The sequence below is a fragment of the Condylura cristata genome, unplaced genomic scaffold, assembly GCF_000260355.1.
Source record: "Condylura cristata isolate star-nosed mole 26May11 unplaced genomic scaffold, ConCri1.0 scaffold00046, whole genome shotgun sequence".
NCBI lineage: Eukaryota > Metazoa > Chordata > Mammalia > Eulipotyphla > Talpidae > Condylura > Condylura cristata.
Genome location: NW_004567147.1, coordinates 1,309,080 through 1,329,667, shown reverse-complemented (window position 1 = coordinate 1,329,667; position 20,588 = coordinate 1,309,080). Strand labels below are relative to the sequence as shown.

The 20,588-nt window shown below is 34.8% G+C and overlaps 1 protein-coding gene across 1 annotated transcript in view; it reads right to left on the bottom strand.

The window, feature by feature from the left end:
• Nucleotides 1-8,082: 8,082 nt before the first annotated feature.
• Nucleotides 8,083-20,588, bottom strand: part of TMEM170B (transmembrane protein 170B) — a 36,192-nt gene continuing 23,686 nt past the window's right edge. Inside the window, exon 3 of the mRNA XM_004694760.2 lies at nt 8,083-9,438. Coding sequence (XP_004694817.1) covers nt 9,308-9,438 — 131 coding nt within the window. The 3' untranslated portion in view covers nt 8,083-9,307. The remainder of the gene's footprint in view (nt 9,439-20,588) is intronic.

The window sequence follows — 20,588 nt, the reverse complement described above, 5'->3', positions numbered from 1 at the left end:
GTAAGCATAAATCAATCTTTAAAAAATTTTCATCAGAAGTCAGAAGTGAACACAGAGGCTCTTTAAGATCTGTCCTGGGTTGTCCTCTTTATTGTCTAAAACTGGAGGTATTTTATATAGTAATCATACTTCTACATTAAAACATAGATGACCTAAGTACCTATTCAGGTTCTTCCACAACCTGCTGAGGATTCCTTTTTCTTTTTCTTTTTTTTAAAGATTTATTTATTTATGCATACAGAACTGGGGTACAGGCCAGGGATGCGGAGGATGAGAGGACTCACCAGAGACAGAGCTGGGAGCAGAACAGGCAGATGGACAAAGTACACTGCTGAGGGGAGCAGCGGGAGGGTCAGGAGAGGTCTGCCTCGCCATGTAGATCTCCTCGGGGCGGGCGGGTTCCAGCTCATGCAGAAGCGGCTTAAGCTTCTTAGTGCTATGCTTGAACCCGCTGCACCACCAGGGAGGGCCGAGGATTCCTTTTTCTATCAAAGTTCAGTATTAAGACCTGAGCATCTTCTGGAACATACATCCTTCTGGTCTTGTTAGTCTTGTTATCTGTAAGTGGTAAGTACTCTGAAATCAAATGCTTACATCAAAATACCCAAAAACGGTTCATCTATTACAAAAACATAAAACAGACTTCAAGAGCCAAAGATAATATAGAAAACTAGAGCTTTCTAATTTCGAGGTTTAATTTTATTTGTTTTCATTGTAAGGATGTATTTTGTAATTTTTATGGAAAAGAAAAGGAAAATCAAGTCTGTAATTACATAAAACATCACTGCCTGTGAAAAAATGTTTTTGTCCATCATGTTTGCACAAGTTTTTATTCCAACAGAGTTTATACTACAGTGGCTGGCCCTGTAGTTGAGTCTAGCTGGATACTTTCCACATCCCTAACAAAAATTCAAAGTACGCATAAATGTAACAATACAAATACTAAGTTGATAATTTTTCAAATTCCCATAATGTCAATAATGACATCTTATTTCAGGTAAAAGCAAAACCCAGCATACTGCAGTAGGAAAAACACACAAATAGAGGAAGAAACTTTGGTATTGAGAACGTTCTCACCTTCTCTGGACCTCAACTGCTTCATCCATAAAAGGGGGATGAAACAGTGAAAAGATTTATCCCAAGTGTTAAAGAACACAAAGGAAATATCTGAGTGATAATAAACAGTAAATACTAGTCGTTTATTCTTAAAAGTGGCATTATACTCTTCAAAATCAGGAAAGAAAAACAAAAGTACTGTACGGTTTCACTCATAGCAGGAATACAAAAGGATCAGGGGAAAAAAAAGTAATAAAGTAAAAACTAAAATCAGCTAACAACTATAATCCAGAGACATTCTATGAGGGAGGAGGCAACAGGTCAAAACTGGGGAGAGCACACGGAACTATGGTGACACACACGGGTGAAGTGGTGGTGGGAAGTCCAGGGGGATAACTAGAGGGGAAAAAAATGCACAAAATGAAGAAAGATATTAAAAAAAAAATCAGTTATTTAGAAATAATTGCCTATGTGGTCTAGGATGATCCCAGTTAAAATTATAAACTAGGCTAAGTCTTTTTGTTGTATGTCTTATTTAAGATTTGCTTATTTAGTTTATGCATACAAGAAATGAGGTACAGGCCAGAGGTACGTGTATCTGTGAGACAGAGAGAACGAACGAGAGAGCGAGAGAGAGGATTCACCAAAGACAGAGTGGAAAGCAGAACAGGCAGGTCTACTGGCATACACTGCTGAGGGGAGCAGTAGGTGTAAGGCCTGCCACACTATGCGTGTCACCTCCCTGGCAGGGGATCAAACTCATGCTGCAGTGGCTGCCTACAGCTTCATAGTGCTGTGCCACCAGGGAGGGCCCTGTATGTCTTATATATTCTCTCTTTAGCATCACCTTCAAAATCCATACGCAATATATTTTTGGCCAGAAAAACTGGCAAAAGAGTAAGAGAAAACGTGAATCTATAGTGAATGAGTTGAAAGACTTCCTCAAGAAAAAAAAAAAAAAAGCACTCCATAAAGCTTTTAAAGACAAGTTTATTTATATATAAGTGCATGAAATTGAATACAGAAACTTTATTAAAATACTGTATATTACAAACTTTTAATCTAATAAATTCTGTGTAATGACACTTAAATGCTGGATTCACTTTTAACAGTTATTTTGTGTGTATCAGTAAAGAGCCCACCCTGTATGTTACAAAGAGGAGAGACACATACGGACCTCAGAAATGGCCCTGTGATTAGACAGTGGATGGTATTAATTGTGCATCTGTTTTTTAAAGCAACAAGTTGGAACCTAGATCTTGTCCTTGCAGGCCAACCTTCAGTAATCAAAAATAACTTACATGTTTATTGCTGCCCTTTGAAAACAGGTGGGTAAAATAAAGATTTTGGTTTCTAAGGCTAACCTGATGGTTACCATAATTAAAATAATTAAAATTCACTGCAAAATTTGTGTTCTCCAGGAAATTATGCTATATACACAATGAGATTTGTACATGAACTAGGAAATTAAAAAATTGCTTATATAAAATTAAAAATCAATAGTATACAATATTTACAGTTTGTTAGGTATCATACATAAACATAGTTTTTAAAATAATCCTTCAAAATTAAACTGTATTATGTAAACATGCAGTACACATACTCATACAGTGTAGTTTATAGTCTTAACAGAATGGGGAAAATCATGTTCACATAATGTAGGGTACTTCATCATATATGCCTGTTTGTTGTGCATTATCCCTCCAACGTTTACTCTTCCTGTCTTTAAACTTCACAGTACATTAAGTATTTCTATAGTAAAAATAAATCCCTGATGGTAAACATATTTCTAAAGGTTACATAAAGTGTCTGCCCTTGTACTACAATATAAAACTAACACTGTTCACACTTGAATCTCTAGCTTACAAAAAATTAATTTTTTTTTAAATCCCACATTTAATTATCTTGACTACATTTTTCACTACTTCAAACTTACTTGGAAAAAGGAGACAAATACCGTATCACAAAATGTATTGAAAGTCGTTGCCATGTGTCATAGTGAACGGTAAAACAAGTGAATTTTATTAAACGTAAATTAATTCATTTACACTGCTCCTAAACTCTGATTTACCAATTCTAAATCTTGCTAAATTCACTTTGCAAACGTATCTTAACTTCCAAGGCACTAAGGCATCATTTAGCTTTTAGAAACTGTACTGCGGTTTACTAAATGATTCATCAGTGGTCTGAGAGTTAACACAAGTTGAAAGGGAGTCTTTTAATACCTATCATAAACCATATTCTTACTAATTGACGAAATTTATTGGATTAAGATAGAATTGATCCCCTCATTCTAGAATGGACTCAAGTCAGGTTAATACTTTATGGTAAATCACATGAATTTTACCAAGTATATGAGCAAAATGAAAAATACTGTAGAAATCTTATGTTCACCTTGATATGTAGAACTTATGTCTCCTCTCCTCCTGAGTGTGAGTGTGCATATATATGTGTTTGTGGAGCAAAGGTCTACAATTTTAAATTTCCCCACCATAAATGCATCTACTAGCACAAATACTAAGAAAGAATCAGCAATGAGACCCTCAACTAATCCAGTACTGAAATAGCCATTTTTATTATTATTCAAACAAGTGCCTCTGTTTTGCTTTCTATGGAGAAAACTTTAAAATATTCTTTCCCAAAGATATTTAGTGATGATGTGCAAATACTTCAACTTAAAATCAAAGGAAACATTTCATCATCAGCGCTATCAAGTTAACATTCCTTTACACAGTTTTTTAAAAAGTGATGATTTTCTTTTGAAATTACCAGTTATGGTGATTATGCCATAATACATACAATAGTTTCTCTTTTTATATGTTTATGTTACACTGCTCTCCAGTTTCAGTTACATACATAAATACATTCTCCAAAAGGGCACAGATGCCTTATCATTGAGGGGAGCTATATAAGGGTATGGGGTATAATTTTTTAAACAAAGTAAGAGGTTCATGCTCTCTTGACTTGCCTAATTTTTTTGTAAGATTATAACTGTTTAACCACAAGGTAGTAAGAATATTCTCTTCTAAACCAGCACTTCTAATTCTATCAACAAGCTGTACATATGTTTAACTAAAACATATGACATCATATGGAAAGAGAAATTTTTAAGAAACTGTTAAATTAATTCTTAAAATCAAGAGAGGGTTGTAAATTCAATGTGTGTGCAATGCATTTAAAGAATGTAAAAATGAGTCCCCTAAACTCAGAGGAGAAGATGATTACAAATCATAGCTCAGCTCACTCAAATTTGGGGAATTTCCACTAATTCAGTGAAGTCTACTGATACATCTCCTTATTTCTTGAAAATTATATAATAAGGATTGCTTCCTCCAAACAAATCCACTGATATATTTTTAGAAAACTCAGCAACCTCCTCAAAAAAACATTGTTCTGCCTACTCTGAACAGAAAACTTAAGTTAGAAGAGCAACTTACCAACACACACACACACACACACACACACAGTAATAAAATTCCTAAATGCTTCGTGTAAGTTGTCTCACTAAATACAGAAACACAGCATTTTATAAACATGCAGCACACATTTTCATACACTGTAGTTTACAGTCCCAACAAAAGGGGGAAATGAAGTTCACAAATGTAATATGCCTTTATTTTGTGTATTACTGCTCCTACATTTCTTCCTGTCTTTAAACTTACCTGCTACAAAATGTTATCACCAGATTGAAATTTGTTATTTTAAATTGAGAATGTCCTATTTATGTTGGAGCATCTCCACCCAAGATGTTACAAAAGGTCTGAAATCACAGGGACCCATCGGACCATTTGATTCATAGTCAAGTTTAACGACTAAAATTCTCACCTGTGACTTATATATTAAAAGAAACAGCAATTTATCAGTTATTCAGAAAATACTATTAAATTTCTCTGTAATTTCGGTCTACTAGAATTTCCTTAGTAATGTTTGACAGTCTTCGCATCTTAAAAACCACCTGGTCCTGTGAAGAGATTCTGATGAAGACGTTCTAAGAGAAAAATGTGCGATGGCACAGGTGAAGTAGTATTTTAAGTGCTATTAGCATCTTGCTAATTCTTGAATGATTAAAGTAGACATATTTATAGTAAGTGTTTCTTTTTAAATCAACAACTACTCTGGCTTACATGTCTCTGGTCCATGTAAGCAAGGATTTAGTAGGTACTGAAGCATGAATCTTTCCTTCTGTAGAATTGACACTATACTACAAAGTCAAACACCCAACCAGGTGGAAAAAGACTGGGGGGTAGAAGAAAGGTGAACAGAGAAGACACTTTTCATACCTAAAACAAGGATAGTAAAAACTCCAGATAGTACAGATTGAATGAATGTTGGCTGAATGAATCCAAGGAAAGTAAAGATAGGTAGGATCAAGGAGGAAATACTCGCTGACACTACATGCTTTCTTTAACTGGTGTAAACACAAGATGTAATTGAATCTCGCTTTCCCTGGCCATTTCCACTGCTACCGAAAGTGCTCTTAGATATATATCTACAAGAGAGCTGGTAAAGGAAGCTAGATCTTAAAAGAATTTTTTAGTTTTCTTCTTAAAATATATGTAGGAAAAGTGTAGACAAGGAAGAAAGGGTACATTTTACAAAACAATGCAAATATTTAATTGGATTTGTAAAATGTAATTTAAAAAATACTAATGATGATTGATTTCTACCAAAATATTTGCTTTGCCATTCTTAAGCAAGAAGTTGAGAAGTTACAAGCCTAGATGCGAATCTGTAATCTGTTTAGATTCTAGCATTTTCTTCACAGTGTCACAGCATTGACATCTCAGTTACTGAAGTTCCATTTGCTGGATAAACTTGGGGAAATTAGAATTTAGGGGAAAAAACCGGGCTTGACTGCACAACTAGAAAGAATCTTGGAGAAAAATGTTGCCCCAACCTTTTTAGAGTTTAAAATTATCTTGCTAGCTCTTGAGGATTCAAGGCAGTCATTCTTTGTAGTAGTGGAGAAGAGATGTATAAATTCCTACACATAACAGATCCAACAAATGTCTACAAAACTGAATTAGTTGGTGTCAGCTTGGGCAGATTAACACAACAGCCTTACTCTCCTCATCATAATTACAGGTTTCCTAAGACCTTTTCTAACATTCCTTCATTTTAAGTTGTCAGTTCCTTATAACACAAATATGTAACATACAGAGAAGCCCATTTCTTTATTTCTCACTTAAAAGTACAACATGCTTACACTTCTAGGGGGTTTTGGAAATGTCTGCTCAAATACTAAGAAAGTACACTGAATAAAAGACGGTAACACTGTTTGGTAAGATTTAAAGTAAGCATAATTAAACTGCAAGTACAGCAGAGAGACACCATTCAGAACCTTCCTCATTCCAGGCAGCCAAGGACTTCTTACATGGGGTAGGTGACCTGCGCTTTGTTCATCTAGAGGTTTTCACTATTATTTGTAGTTGAGACTGAGGCCCTCTGACTGAACTTGGATCTATATATATTTCTAACTGGTATTTAAATAATTCCCTTAAGAAAGGAAATCCTTTCTTTGGGGAACTGATAACAGTATTTTGTTAAACTTTTTTTTAAAAAAGGACATAAACTGCAGTAGATATCACCATTCCTTCTCACATTTACCCCCTCCCCCAAATTAACTGCAGTATAACATATAAGTTTTAAAAGGTATAACCTAAATACAAGGGTTTTTGTCATATCATAAACAAAAGTCTCCAGCAATATTAAACCACGAAAAATTTCCCAAAATTCACAAATTTCAAATACCCTCAAAATTACTTAAAAGATCATTCAACAGAACAAATACATCAAATTCTCCACCAGAACATGAAAATATTCATTGAATAAAAGCTTTCCAATTAGACTGTATCCATACATAGCAGCTTTATATATGTATATAGTGATCTATACACGTGTGTATATCATTAAACATTTCTTTTTGCTATAGGAAAACCACTAACTTTAAAAATCTCAGCATAGAAAGAGCTATTAAGACAATTTTTATCAATTCATACTAGTCCACTGAATTTCAAGGACATCAAAACAGTGATAGTTTCTGAAAACAGAAAAGAAACAAAAGATTCCCCAAATGCTAAGTGTACACATAACATACACACACTCCATAATGTAAAGCAACTTTATACTGAGATAATTGCAGGATACCCTACAAACTAATTATTAACCATCCAATTATACCTCCATTCTAGAATTAAAAACAGGAGTTTAAATCTCTTTGGTCCATGCATTCATATATTTATAATGTGTCCAAGCTATTTTCTGGTTAATTTTAGATTCTGAATTATATGTTTTACATTACCCTACCATGATAACTTTCTCAACTCATTAAATAACCATATGCTAAAATAAAATTATTTTCATAAGTCTGAAACAATTTCAATATGCTAATTCCTTTCAAAACAGGAACATTTCAAATTATTGATAAAGTAGTCAAGGTAAAGGAAGAACACAACTCAAACCTGACAGAAAGGAGAAATCAAACTGACCTGGAAAAGTTATGACTAAATTTAATTTGGAAACACATCAGAAAAAGAAAACACAAAAACAACTACAAACTTGTGCATATTAAAAACAATTATAAGATTTACTTCGAAGATCTCTAAGAATGTATAGTCGCTTAGTGTTTTTTTTTTTAAATAAATTTCCAAATCACAGCATTAGTAAACCCCCCATCAACTCTTCAATGTTAAGTTTCTGATATATTCAACTTTAGAATTTGAATGGAACCTAATAGAAACCTATTTTTTAACCAAATCAAGTTAGAAAATGAGCCTAGAGTGCAGATTATTTTTTGAATTGATCTTAACTTTGTATTATTACCAGTAGCTCTTTTGAATTGCCACATATATCTGTGGTAATTTTAAAAATCTCAGTAGGAGACAAATTCAACCAGGTTCTGTCCTCCTTACTTCTTGTACTCTTAAAAACAGGTACATATTGTCAAATTTCTTAAAATGTTTTATACTAAGAACATTTTTCATTTTTAATAAACATCAACATAGACTCTAGTAACTTACGTAACAGCATAAATCAATAAATGAACAACTCAAGCACGCCAATATATGGTCAGAACTGTACTGATATGCTCAGATTAACTGCCGCATTTTAGAATTTGCTATATTCCCTAATTTTCACCTAGCAATACTGTGATGTTACCACATATCCAAAGTAAGAGAGTTTATTACTCTTCCTAATATAACTTACTTGTTACTTATCTACAAATGAGGCTTCTTGTTTTCACAGCCTAATTTAGGCCACTCTTTAAATATATTTAATACTTCATAATGAAAGATTGCTTACATTTTGTCAAAAATTAAGGTGTACGCAACAAGTAGAATAATCCCACTGAGATAATAGTTATAAAGAGGTTTTCTCCATGAGATACATGGCAAAATCTTTCTGTAGAGGGTCAAAGAATGCAACATGCATTTCAGACTTCTTTCTTTAAAAAATTTATAAGAAATTTTCAAATGATATGTTTATGACACAAAAACTACAACCAATGTGGGAGACCAATAAAATTTTGAGTTCCTATCAATAGGATATTTATGTAGGAGGGAAACTATTCAGAGTATTATTTAAGAGAGTGAAAAGGATGTACCCTATAGGTCTACTTTAAGTCCTTAAAAAGGCTTAGCTAGTTTTCCACTAAGTATACTTTCAACATAAATAACAATAATGCCTTAAACATGTTAAAGCCCTAAATCCCATAAACATTCAACATTAAAAATCAAATAATTTATCTCATATTAAATGATTGGGTTTTCAGCACTCATACGGGATTTAGCATTACAAAACAAAACTCTCACTACATTACCTGAATTCATGTCAAATATATTCACAGCACTCATCTAACATCTACACTTGCAAATTGTCACATGATCAATGTTAAAAAAAAAAAGTTTGGCACATATATCAATTCCTCAGAATGTCCTGTAACTTAACACAACACTGTTAGGAACGATGATTCAACACCAGTGTTAACCTGATTGGCAGCTAAACAAGGTGCTTTTTTCTTGTAGCTTCACATAGTGTATTGCGCCTTGCCTGGGACGGAGGCACGTAAGGTGCAGTGGTGTAGTGCAATCACTTGAACACCAGAGGGCAATCTTCCCACACAGCTCAGGGTCTTTTCTTCGGACCTGCTCCTTCCACGTTCTTGGATAACTTCACTTCCACTTGTGTTATAACATCGCCATTTCCAGAGAATCTGTTTCCTTATGTTAAGAACGACATTCCCACAGAAACCTCAAAGTGTAGCAAGGATCCTTGAAAAAGAGATGATTAATGTCAGTACTGTCTGTCCAACGCCCCACACCAGGGCTTCCAAAGGGGCCATGTTCTTCCCTGCTACTCTGTAGATGCCAGCTACTGCTGCACCTAGATGGGGACAGAGGCAGAGACAGAGGGAACACACCATCACTGTCACACCCAGCATGTTGTCATTTAGGATCTCTCTTCATTTCAGCAAAATAGAATCCCATCAAACATTCTCATTTTGTAATTTTTTTCTATGAAAGAGTTTCTATATTGCTGGTGAAGTTATACTTTATTATACTATATTTACTCACCTAACTTAAAAACAGGCTTTTCTATTCAACTGCAAAATATATTTTTATAGTATATGCTGCTTACCTGACACCACTACTCATATCTAAAAAATGAGTAATTCATTATGCACATCTTACCTGGGCATTGGATTGGCCAATTTGCACTAGCATTTGATAGAAATACAACACAAAATACTGATAATTAAAGAAAATCACACAACTTAATGTAATTTCTACTCTAGAAAATTTTAATATTAAAGAAATTGCTATCAAGAAAATGAATTCTTAAGATGTCATAAAGAGCAGGCTATTTGACTAATTCATTCACAATCTACCATATAAAACATTTTAAGCTTTTTAATGTATCATACAACTATAAAGTTATTTGGACACTAGTATGTTGGCAGGTAATAAAAAATGGAAGATGAATTTGACATCTATTTAGGAAACTGTTTTTAGACAACCCACACTTGTGAGAATAAGACAGTCTCAGAGTTACAAGGCACCTCAGATCCCATGTGATTACCACAGTATGCAGAATACTGTGGTATCTGGCTTTAACAGTACATTGAGAAATCAGAAAGAACAAAATATTTACATTTTGCCATCTCACAGATTGCAATGTCCTTAAACTATTTCCACAGGAAAAAGTATCTATATACCCTGCAATGGTCAAAAGAAACGAGTAAGAACAGAAGCATATCATTCAAAGACACTAACCTGACAGTTACTGGAGACAGAAATCATTTATAAAAATAGCAAAGAAGTAATACTTATTTAAATAGTTCACTTCAAACTGCCCAAATAAAATCCTATTCTTCTGTAAGAGACATACCTGGGGAAAGCAAATTATGAACCTAGTTAGGCCAAGAACTTCCATATGCATATTTTAAAAAGAAATGGAAAGATACATTTACTGAATACTATACATCTTGCTAGGAGATTTACAAATATTACCTCATTTAAATAACATACCACTCCTGAGTATCACAATCTAATTTAAAGATGAAAGAAGCAGAAATTCAGAAGTTCATTTAGAGCCCAAGGAAATACAGTAAGTATAAAAACTGGAATTTTAATCCAGTTATTTGGGCTATAAATCTGAACATCATCTTATCATTTCATATTTATACTAAATGAAAAAGAACAAGGAATTCAGAAGATAATAAAATAACTGATAACCATTTTTTGATATTATATAAATTAGTGGCAACAATTCTTTCTTAATCAAATGATGAACTTCACTAATATAATTGGGTCACATCAATTTTAGGAATGGATGACAATCATAAGTTTAAGATCTCATGCCTTTTTTGTTATTAGAAATGATGTTAAGGTAAACCTATTTACTATTTTATTTTACCTATTTTTTTTTTAACCCTAGATTTCCCATAACCAGTTTCAATTTCATCAAATATGTATGACTTCCACCATTAACTTTTCTGACTCAGCATTAACTTTTCAAAACTCAAGAAGTGGAAAATCAAAAGAGTTAGTTAGTAGCCCAGCTGCCCTGGAAATAATAAATCTGTCAAGCTTATCTGAAGTCAAATGCACTAGCACAGGAGCTAGATTCAGATTCAAATTCAAGCTCCATACTTAACAGCTATGTTACACTCAGCAATTACTTACCTGCTCTGTGTACCATTTGTCCTCAGCTATAAAAGGGGTTAGTGTGGAAATGAAAAGGTAATACTTGGTAAGCACTTAGTATATTGCCTAGTCCTGGTATGTATTCTGAAATTTGGCTAGTTGTTGACATAGAATAATAAATATATTTCTAGTCAGGCACTCACCATTCAATAAATGTTGGTGAAATAACTGGCAGCCATTTGTGGAAAAAAATAAATCTAGGTAGCCCTACTTTCCACCATTCCCCAACTAAACTGCAGCTGTGTCAAATAACTAAATATTAAAAACCAAAATTACAAGGGTGCTTTGGTGGTAGGTGTGGTGTAGTAACAACAATGAAGGGGATGATCCTATACCTCTAAAACAAACAACACTGTAAACTAATGTTACCTCAATAAAAAATTAAATAAAAACAAAACCATAAACCTTAAAAGGACAATATGCCTGTAATCTTAGGAAAAGAGGATTGCCTAATATCACTTGAAAAAGAGCAAAAATCAAAAAGGTTTGACTACAAGGGGAGGCTAGAAATTTTGCCATATGTATAACAACGTTTCATATCTAGGATATACATACACAAACTCACATGCAGTAATCAATGTAACCTATTTTTGTAATAGCAAAATAACAAAAACAAAGTCACACTAAGTTCACCAATCAGTAATAGCTAATCTACACTAAGTCCATTCAATGAAATTTGCATAATTTCAAAAGAAAAAAATATATAGACCTGTGAGAACTAACACAAAAAGAGCTTAAACCATATTAATCATGCAATATCCTTGACACGCAGGGTTAGGGCTTAAAGCCTTCTGGCTCAAGGTGGAGGACTAGGAAATCAGTGTTTGGGACATATCCCATAGCAGGGGTTAGCATTTTAGAGGTGAGCAGTCATGGAAAAGCACCTTAAGACACAAAGCAGAAGAGAATAAGAGAATAGGAATTTTAAGGAATAAAAATGAAAATACCGAAAATGCTTCACAGTCATCTTTTCCAAATAAGCTGACTCTCTTATTTCGTACTTAGCTGTTTTGGTGGGGGGGGGGGGAGGACTTTGTTAAAAATAAATAAATAAAAATAAAAAAATAAACTGCTAAATAATTCATATTTATTTATAATCATTCAAGGAACAAAGTGAAACTGATAGTGAAGAGGAGAGAAAAATGAATAATACCAAGACAAAAAAAGGGGGGGGGGGGACTCTAGTTTCTACAACTGAGGGAAGTGTTCAGTAGTATCACACAGAAAAGAAATCCAATGGCCTTTCTCTGAGAACACGGACACATTGTATATGAAGACATAGATAATCAGTTAGGAATCAACTTGTAAGTTACAACTTTCCACCAAATAAGTATATTTATAAAAGTTCCTATTCCATTGTACCATTTCACAACCTAGAAACACTAATCAGAAAAGTTCTACTGATCAGTAGAACTCAATCTAAAACAATTCTTTGTGTTTACTAAATGGCTTTGGAAACACTACTATTAAATATTGAGCAGATTAGTAAAGAGTGTTCACAAAGGTCTGCAAAGATCACAAAAATACCAAAAATCCCCAAGTACCTATCCTTCAACAGAAAGTCGTTATTTCCCTTGAGGTTCCTGTGGACCTCAATACTAGCCAATTTCCTGTTTGAATTTGGTTTTCATCATCCTTTCTTTTCATTCAACTTTATCATCTTCTTACAGTCCTAAACACAGTAAGAGTTTTTTTAACATCTGAATTTCATAAAAACTGATATACGGAATATTCTAAAATTTGTGGCACATTAGTATATGTGTGAAACTTACCTGTGTGTGTAACTATACTTCATGTATTTTCACTATTGTACAGAATATCCATTCTATTGTTAATGACCCCTGGAGCACATATAATCAAGAGTTTCTCTGTCATACAAAAGTGAAATGAGAATTGCTTAGCTCTATGTTATGGGCATTTTCAAATTTACTATGCCAATGGTACATTGCTTTTGAAAGTATTTGTATCAATTTATCATCATGCTCCGTTACTCCTCATCCTTAGAAGCCATGAATAAAAAAAAAAGTTGTAAATCTGGTGGATGTTCCTGCTGTGATTAATTTGCATTTTCCTGACATTTAATGTGATTGAGCTTTCTTTCACACATAATGGCCACTAGGATGTCTACTTCTATGAAAGGCTTTTCAAATCTTTTATTCATTTTACTATTGGATTATTTGATTCATAGGAACAGTTTATATAGTTTGCATATTAATCTTTTTAGTATATGAACACAAGGGTCTCCCTCCAATTTGCACATGAGTGCTCATTGTCTTTAACAGGTCTTGCTGAACAACAGCCAGTTGTAAGAGTATAAACAATATGGTCTTTATTTTCTTGTCAAAATATGAGGTTAAAATACGGAAAAATAAAGAATATAAAAGTGCAACAGGGTGTTTGCAATAAGTGATACCTCTTTGGAGCTGCCACTATAAACAATGGCAGAATCAATCAAAAATAAGGACACTACGAGGGCTTAGAGAGAACTGGCGTAAATGGGATGCAGTGGAAAAAGCAATACTCTAGCTGGTCTGAAGGAAGATCTAAACCCCTGATGATTAAAAAATAATTTTTTAAGATTATGTTTATTTACTTATGTATACAAGAAAAAAGGTGTAGACTAAAGGTTCAGGGGCAGAAAGGATTCATCAGAGACAGAGTGGGGAGCATAACAGGTGGATCCACCGAAATACAGTGCTGAGGGGAGCAGCGGGGGACAGGAGAGGCCTGCTGCATCATGTGGGTCAGCTCCCTGGTAGTGGACTGAATTCAGATGCAGTGGCTGGAGATAGCTTTACAGTGCTTTTAAACCTTGTGCACCCAGAAAATCCAAAGAAATAAGATTTTGCCAAAGAACACATTCCATTGTTCAACGAGCACATGGGAAGATGCTCAACATCTTTAGCATTAGGAGAAGGTAAATCGAAACCACAATGAAGTACAATTTTACATATAAGAGGATGCCTGAAAATTATATACATAATAACCAGTGCTGGTGAAGATGTGGAGACATGGGAGCCTTCATACATTGCTGAGGAATTACAAAACTGTGCTTCCAGTCTGTGTAAAACAGGTTAGCAGTTCTTAAAATTATTAAACATAGGCCCTCCCTGGTGGCGCAGCGGGTTAAAGCACAGCACTCAGAATCTAAAGCCGCCGCATGAGTTCGATTCTCGCCTGCCCGGGAGGTGACCACATGTTGTGGCAGACCTCTCCTGACCCGCCCACTGCTCCCCTCAGCAGTGTACTTCGTCGATCTGCCTGTTCTGCACCCCACTCTGTCTCTGGTGAATCCTCTCACCCTCCGCATCTCTGGCCTGTACCCCAGTTCTGTATGAATAAATAAATAAATCTTAAAAAAAAAATTATTAAACATAGAATTACTATATGACCAAGAAATTACATATTTAAATATTTACCCCCCAAAAATGAAATTACATGTTCAGACAAAAACCTGTATACAAATGTTCGTAGCAGCATTATTAACAGTAAACAAGTAGAAACAATCCAAATATCCATCAACTGATGAATGGATAGAAAAAAAAATGTATATGTTCACTAGGAAACGATTTATCAATAAAGGGAAATGAAGTACTGGTATATAGTACAAGCATCAGTGGACAGTTTGCACAAGTGCAAAACCCCAATCAAAACACATTTAGTTTCGGATTCTATTTATGCATGTCAGAATAGGCAGATCCAGACAGACAAAAAGCAGATAAAGGTAGGTAGGGGCAAGGAGGAGGGGGAATGATCAGTACAGACACAGGATTTCATTTTAAAGTAATGAAAATGTTCTAAAGTTAAACCATGGTGATATTTATAGAACTCTGAATATATTAAAAACTTACTTAACTGGGGGGGGGGGAGCAGGGGGGTAGGGGGCCTGCCTGGTGGTGCAGCAGGTTCAAGCACAGCACTAAGAAGCTAAAGCCTCCACAGCATGAGCTTGATCCTTGCCCTGGAGGTGACACATGGCACTGCAGACCTCTCCTGACCCACAAGCTGCTACCCTTAGCAGTATACTTTGTTAGTCCGCCTGCTCTGCTCCCTACTTTGTCTCTGGTGAATCCTTTCACCACCCTGCAGCTCTGGCCTGTACCCCAGTTCTGTATGCAGAAATAAATCTTAAAAAAAACTACTTAATCATGTACACTTTAAGAAGTGTGAGTTTATATATATACTATATAACTGAATTGCATGCCAATACAGCTGTTATTTAAACCAAAAAACAACAAAATCAGATCTAAACCTATATGGACAAGGGAGAGTAGGAAAATAACTGCATGCAGAAAAATGTCAGAATACAGAAATAAAGTGCTGAGTGGTAAACCATGAAGTAACGAGATTTGCTTTCCATTATTTCTTCAGTGAAAGCAAATATAAAAGCTAAAAAAAGGCTGATTTAATTTTAAGTGTGTTGATTCCATCAACTTGTTCAAACAGATCACCAGCAAACTACCACCCACAGGTCAAATCTGACCCTCCACCTGTTTTTGTACTACATGCCTGCAAAGAATGGCTTTTATGTTGGTATTTTTTGAATGGTTGAAAATAAAATATTCTTCAGAATGTTTCATGAAAATTATTTGAAATTCAAATTTTAGCATTAATAAATGTTTATTGGAATACTCATTTCTGATACCAAACATTTTTAAGGTAAATGAGTGTGTAGTTTTGGTCTTGTATAGTCTTTACCTTCTTTAGCATCAGGATTACTTGTTAAGCAACAGATCTCAAGATAGATTTTACTATTTCCATTTTGTACAGTATTTTGGATAAAATAGGAACTAGTTGTTCCTTGGTAGAATTCCTGTGTAAGCCTAATTTGGGCATGAATTTTTGGGAGGAAGGGGCTCTCACATTACAAGTGTTTAAAATTACTTAGTGACATATTCATATTTTCTATTACTTATTCTATTTTAGAATATAGAACTGTTCAAAGAAACTACACCATTTCCATAACTCTTTTATTCTTTTTTCTATGTTATTTGGTCTGTGGTTATTCTAAGTCTGTTTAGGTCTCTGTTTTAAAGTTAGTCTGCCTGTGGTCTATATATCTCATCTTTCAGAACCAGAGTTGAACAGTTATAAAACAAAACAAAAAAAAGACCTTCTGGTTTCGATGTTTAACACATTTACTATAGGACTTTCAAGAAAGTACTTGTAGACTCTTGCTAGGGATGAAAGATATTAATAAAAAAGAAAAAAGTATAAATTAACAGGACAAAATAAGTCAGAATCTCTTTTGACCTTAGAGTGGGAAAAACCATCTTAAGTGAAACTAAATTATAAATAACAAGGCAAAAAAATATTTAATCTGATAACACAGAAATTAAAAATTTCTCAATAGTAACATTATGGATGGAGGTAGCTGGTAAAACACTAAAGTAAGTTATCTGCAAAGATAAAAACAACACAGATGTTTCTAATATACAACTGTAATTTAATAAAAAGGAAACACAAACTGAAAGAAAAGCATAAAATTTAAGGAGGCAATTTGCATAAAAGGAAATCTCTATATATAACAAGTATAAAAAGAGATGTTCAAACTCATTGGTAATCACAGAAAAGAAAATTAAGCTAACAATGAAACACTATTTGGTGTCTTTAGACATGCTAAAATTAGGCCACTAATAAAGAATGGCATTACACAGGGACCCAGTTTCATATAATTCTGGTATTAGCTATTAACACAAATTAAAATAAAAAATCACTATTCAGGAAATAAAAGTCCAAGAAGTAACAACATATAATAGATATGTAGCTAGAATAGGTGATATTCACAAGTGAGTCAGCAATCATTTGCTGAACTGAATATATAGCTTCGAATGCTGTGGCACTGAGGAATTGCATTAATATAGTTAAATATTCACATTAGCTAGTTAGTGTTTTCAGCTCAGAAAACTAGCTGGAAGAAATATGCTTTATGGTTAACTGAAATATAATTTTTCCTTAAAATTGTGTGAGATTTATATTTTTAAATATATCATCAACATCATAGATTCTAAAATCAATGGTTTATTTTATTCTTGACTGAATTTAAAGTAGGTATATACATACACATTATTAGAGGTAAGTGAAAGTAAAATTATCTCTCTCAAACACACTAAGTTGTATAACAATTTATGCCATTAAATACACATATACAAATACTACTTAGGACTTTGAATCAGAGGACACATCTTCATTCCTCCTCTGTTCACGGTGTGGTGCCACAGTTACAACAGAGGTTCCCATCAGATGCACTGCGGTCCCCTTCCTGTCTGTGTATGCCAACAATATGAGTAACTAATCTGGGTTTTTCTTCTCTGCATAGACCTTACATCAACTCTTTTTCAATCCACTGCCACTAGTAGTTTAGATCTGCCCTCAAATTCAGATGATAGCTCATGCCCCTTAGTCTGCCTCCCCTTTTTCCCATCCCACTTTTTACTCTCCCTGCTTCTATATTCATCCATTTAACCAGCATTTTCTGAGTATTAAGTTTCATTGTATGGGATACAACAGTAATAAAAACAAAGTCCTAGCTCTTTCAGAGTTTTCTCTTGCTTCTTCACTTACATTCTATATCCTGTTATAAAATAAATACTTCCACTGAACCACTCCCCTCTTGCCAACCTCATTCAAAAATACCTACTTTGGCTGCTGTGGCCTGCAGAATAAAGCTCAAACTTTCAGGTCTATTTTCCAAGATCTTCTATAATCCCCATTCTGTATTTCCACCTGAATCTACTCCTCCTCCACTATGCTTATCCTGTATGTCAGCTAAATCTGAGTACTTCTTTTGAATCTTATCTATAGCATAGATAGAATACATTAGATGATAAACTTACAGAGGAACTGCAGCAACAAAACTAAAAACCTAACAAGATAACTTACAGACTAACTGCAGCAACAAAAGCAACAACAAAAATCTTACAAGATAACACAGAAAAGCCAAACAGTAAATAAACATGGGTACTCAACACCTGCCTCAACTATTTTGAGGCTGTCTTATTAAATGCCATGCGCCACACCTAGAGATATGGAATGGGGCTTTCCTCTCAAGCTATGAAATGTCAATCAGTCTAGGAAAAGGTGACTGGTCAACACAAAAGAAGTGTAATCTTCCAACCATAGCGGTCTTCATCTTATCCTGGGGCTACTTTGAGAGTCATCAAACAAACTTAGGGATAATAGTGGGCCACAGACGTATAGAAATGGACTGGGAATGGTGAAGTAAGCATTTTTTATTGGCAGTGAGAGAACTAAGGTAGCGTAGAGAAGCAGTATGTTTGGGGCAAAATGATCACTAAAGAAAGCAGCTGTTAGCTGTGACACCCTCCAGTCTCAACAGGATACAACTAAGTTCTGGCTCAGGTAGCACAGCAGAAACCAGAATTAACCCCAAGCTGGAGTTGTGGCCTGAGTACAAAGTAGAGAAGGCCAGAGGGAATGAACTTGCAGCCTTGAAAGAACTGCACATAATACAGCACAGTAGAAAACTTGCAAACAGCTCCACACTCTAGATCGACCAGGGGAGATCTGTGTCATATGAGCTGTATATAACGAAATGCAGTTTTATCAGTAGTTGGTTGTTACATGATTATGCTATTAAGGACCAAATGGCTGTATTTTTACTTTTATGAATGACAAATGTCACTGTCTTCTGTGCACCTACATTTTCCTCTAAACAGACAGAGTGAACTCCTGCACAGCAGAACCTATAATCATAATAAAATTTCCCATGAGTTGCTTTATCCTCACAATTTTTACAAGTTTTTTTTTTCCACAAAGCCTTTCACCATGAGTCTTCACAGTACAAGAATTATTTGTTCAATGAATAAGTGAACTAGATCTTTGTCATTTAGGTATAAATATAATGTAAAATTTTAAAGGGACCCACCCCTAGGTCTAGTTCTTCGAGTCTCCAAACACATCTAGGATTAATAGCGGATAATCTTCTTCACAACTGCCATTTTTTATGCAGAACTCTACTTTTCCTGAAGGCATCAGTCATTTTCAGATTAAAAACAAACAAAAAAAGATTTAATGAAGGACTAACCTTTGCATCTCTTCTAAAGGGAGGCGATTAGATCCTATGTCCTACATTGTCTTTCTCCAGAATCAGCATCTCTTTTTGGATCAGGACAATTTAGAACTGGAAGCACTTCCTTTCAATAGCTACATTCTTGGTGCTGATAACTCACTATTTCTGGCTACATAAGCTGTATTTGGGCTTATGTTTGACAGAACAGTTTTCACAGAGTCAAGTCTGTTTGGGCTGCTTCCCAGGTTTCGCTTTCACTTTGATTATGGAGTAAACACCTTGTCTAAGTGGTCTTAAGGTTTTATTTCTGAGTCAACAGTCTGGTACCCACAAAGGAACCCAAAGGACTGTCTGGATTACCTGGAGCAGTAAAGAGGCCAGAAAGTATGCCTAGATACCAGTGGACTTTTGACATCATCCGGCTCCTCAGGCCAGAGGTCGAGCCCATTCTAGATGAGGGTAAGTTCTTCTTATAGCTTGGGCTTCCAAGCTCACGGTCAATGGCTTTTCAGTTTATTGTAGAATTGTGTCAGGTTGTCAGGTAAGGCAGGTTTGCTCTGCTCTCCCAAAGGAGGTATGGAATCCATGCTACTGCTCAGGTTAAGGGAGTATTTTACAGCTCAAATTAACTCAGGCAGGCCCTGGATTAGCAAGTGGCTCCCTAAACGGGAGGACATTACTAAAGATATCTCACTCTAATACACCTGTGTATACAATGTAGAAAAGCAGGTTCAAGGAAAATGATAACATAAAAATGGAAAAATGACTGTGACTGTCTCAAAAATAAATTGAATACTTAAGACTAAAGGACCCTAATTAATCAGAGGACATAGCGTCACGAATTCTGGCTTCTCTGACTTTTACTAAATGACCCCACACCTGTTTTCAGTCTTCCTATGGGCCACCCTTGGTTCATGTCATGTCTGTAAACTGTTAATATCAACTCATGAAATTTATTTTTATATTCAATTGTCACATTTAATTTGAGGTTGGATAACTATTCTGAGTTATTTTGTAGGTAGGAAATTTGGGTTCCAGGTCTTGCCCTTACCCTGCTATGCTTTTTGACTTTTTTTAAAAATCTTGAGATTTGGGTGAAAGGAACTGCCATCTTTAGACACTGTCTTTTGTGTTATAAGAAGCATATGACCTGAGTTAACACCAATTGCTTATGAAATTTTGGAAGTCAAAGCTACAAATTTTGGTGGGCATGGTTCAAGCACTTAAAAGCTATTAGAGCACTTTACAACTCAAAAAGATGTCTACCGTCTGAGGTGCAAGTTGGTCATGAACTG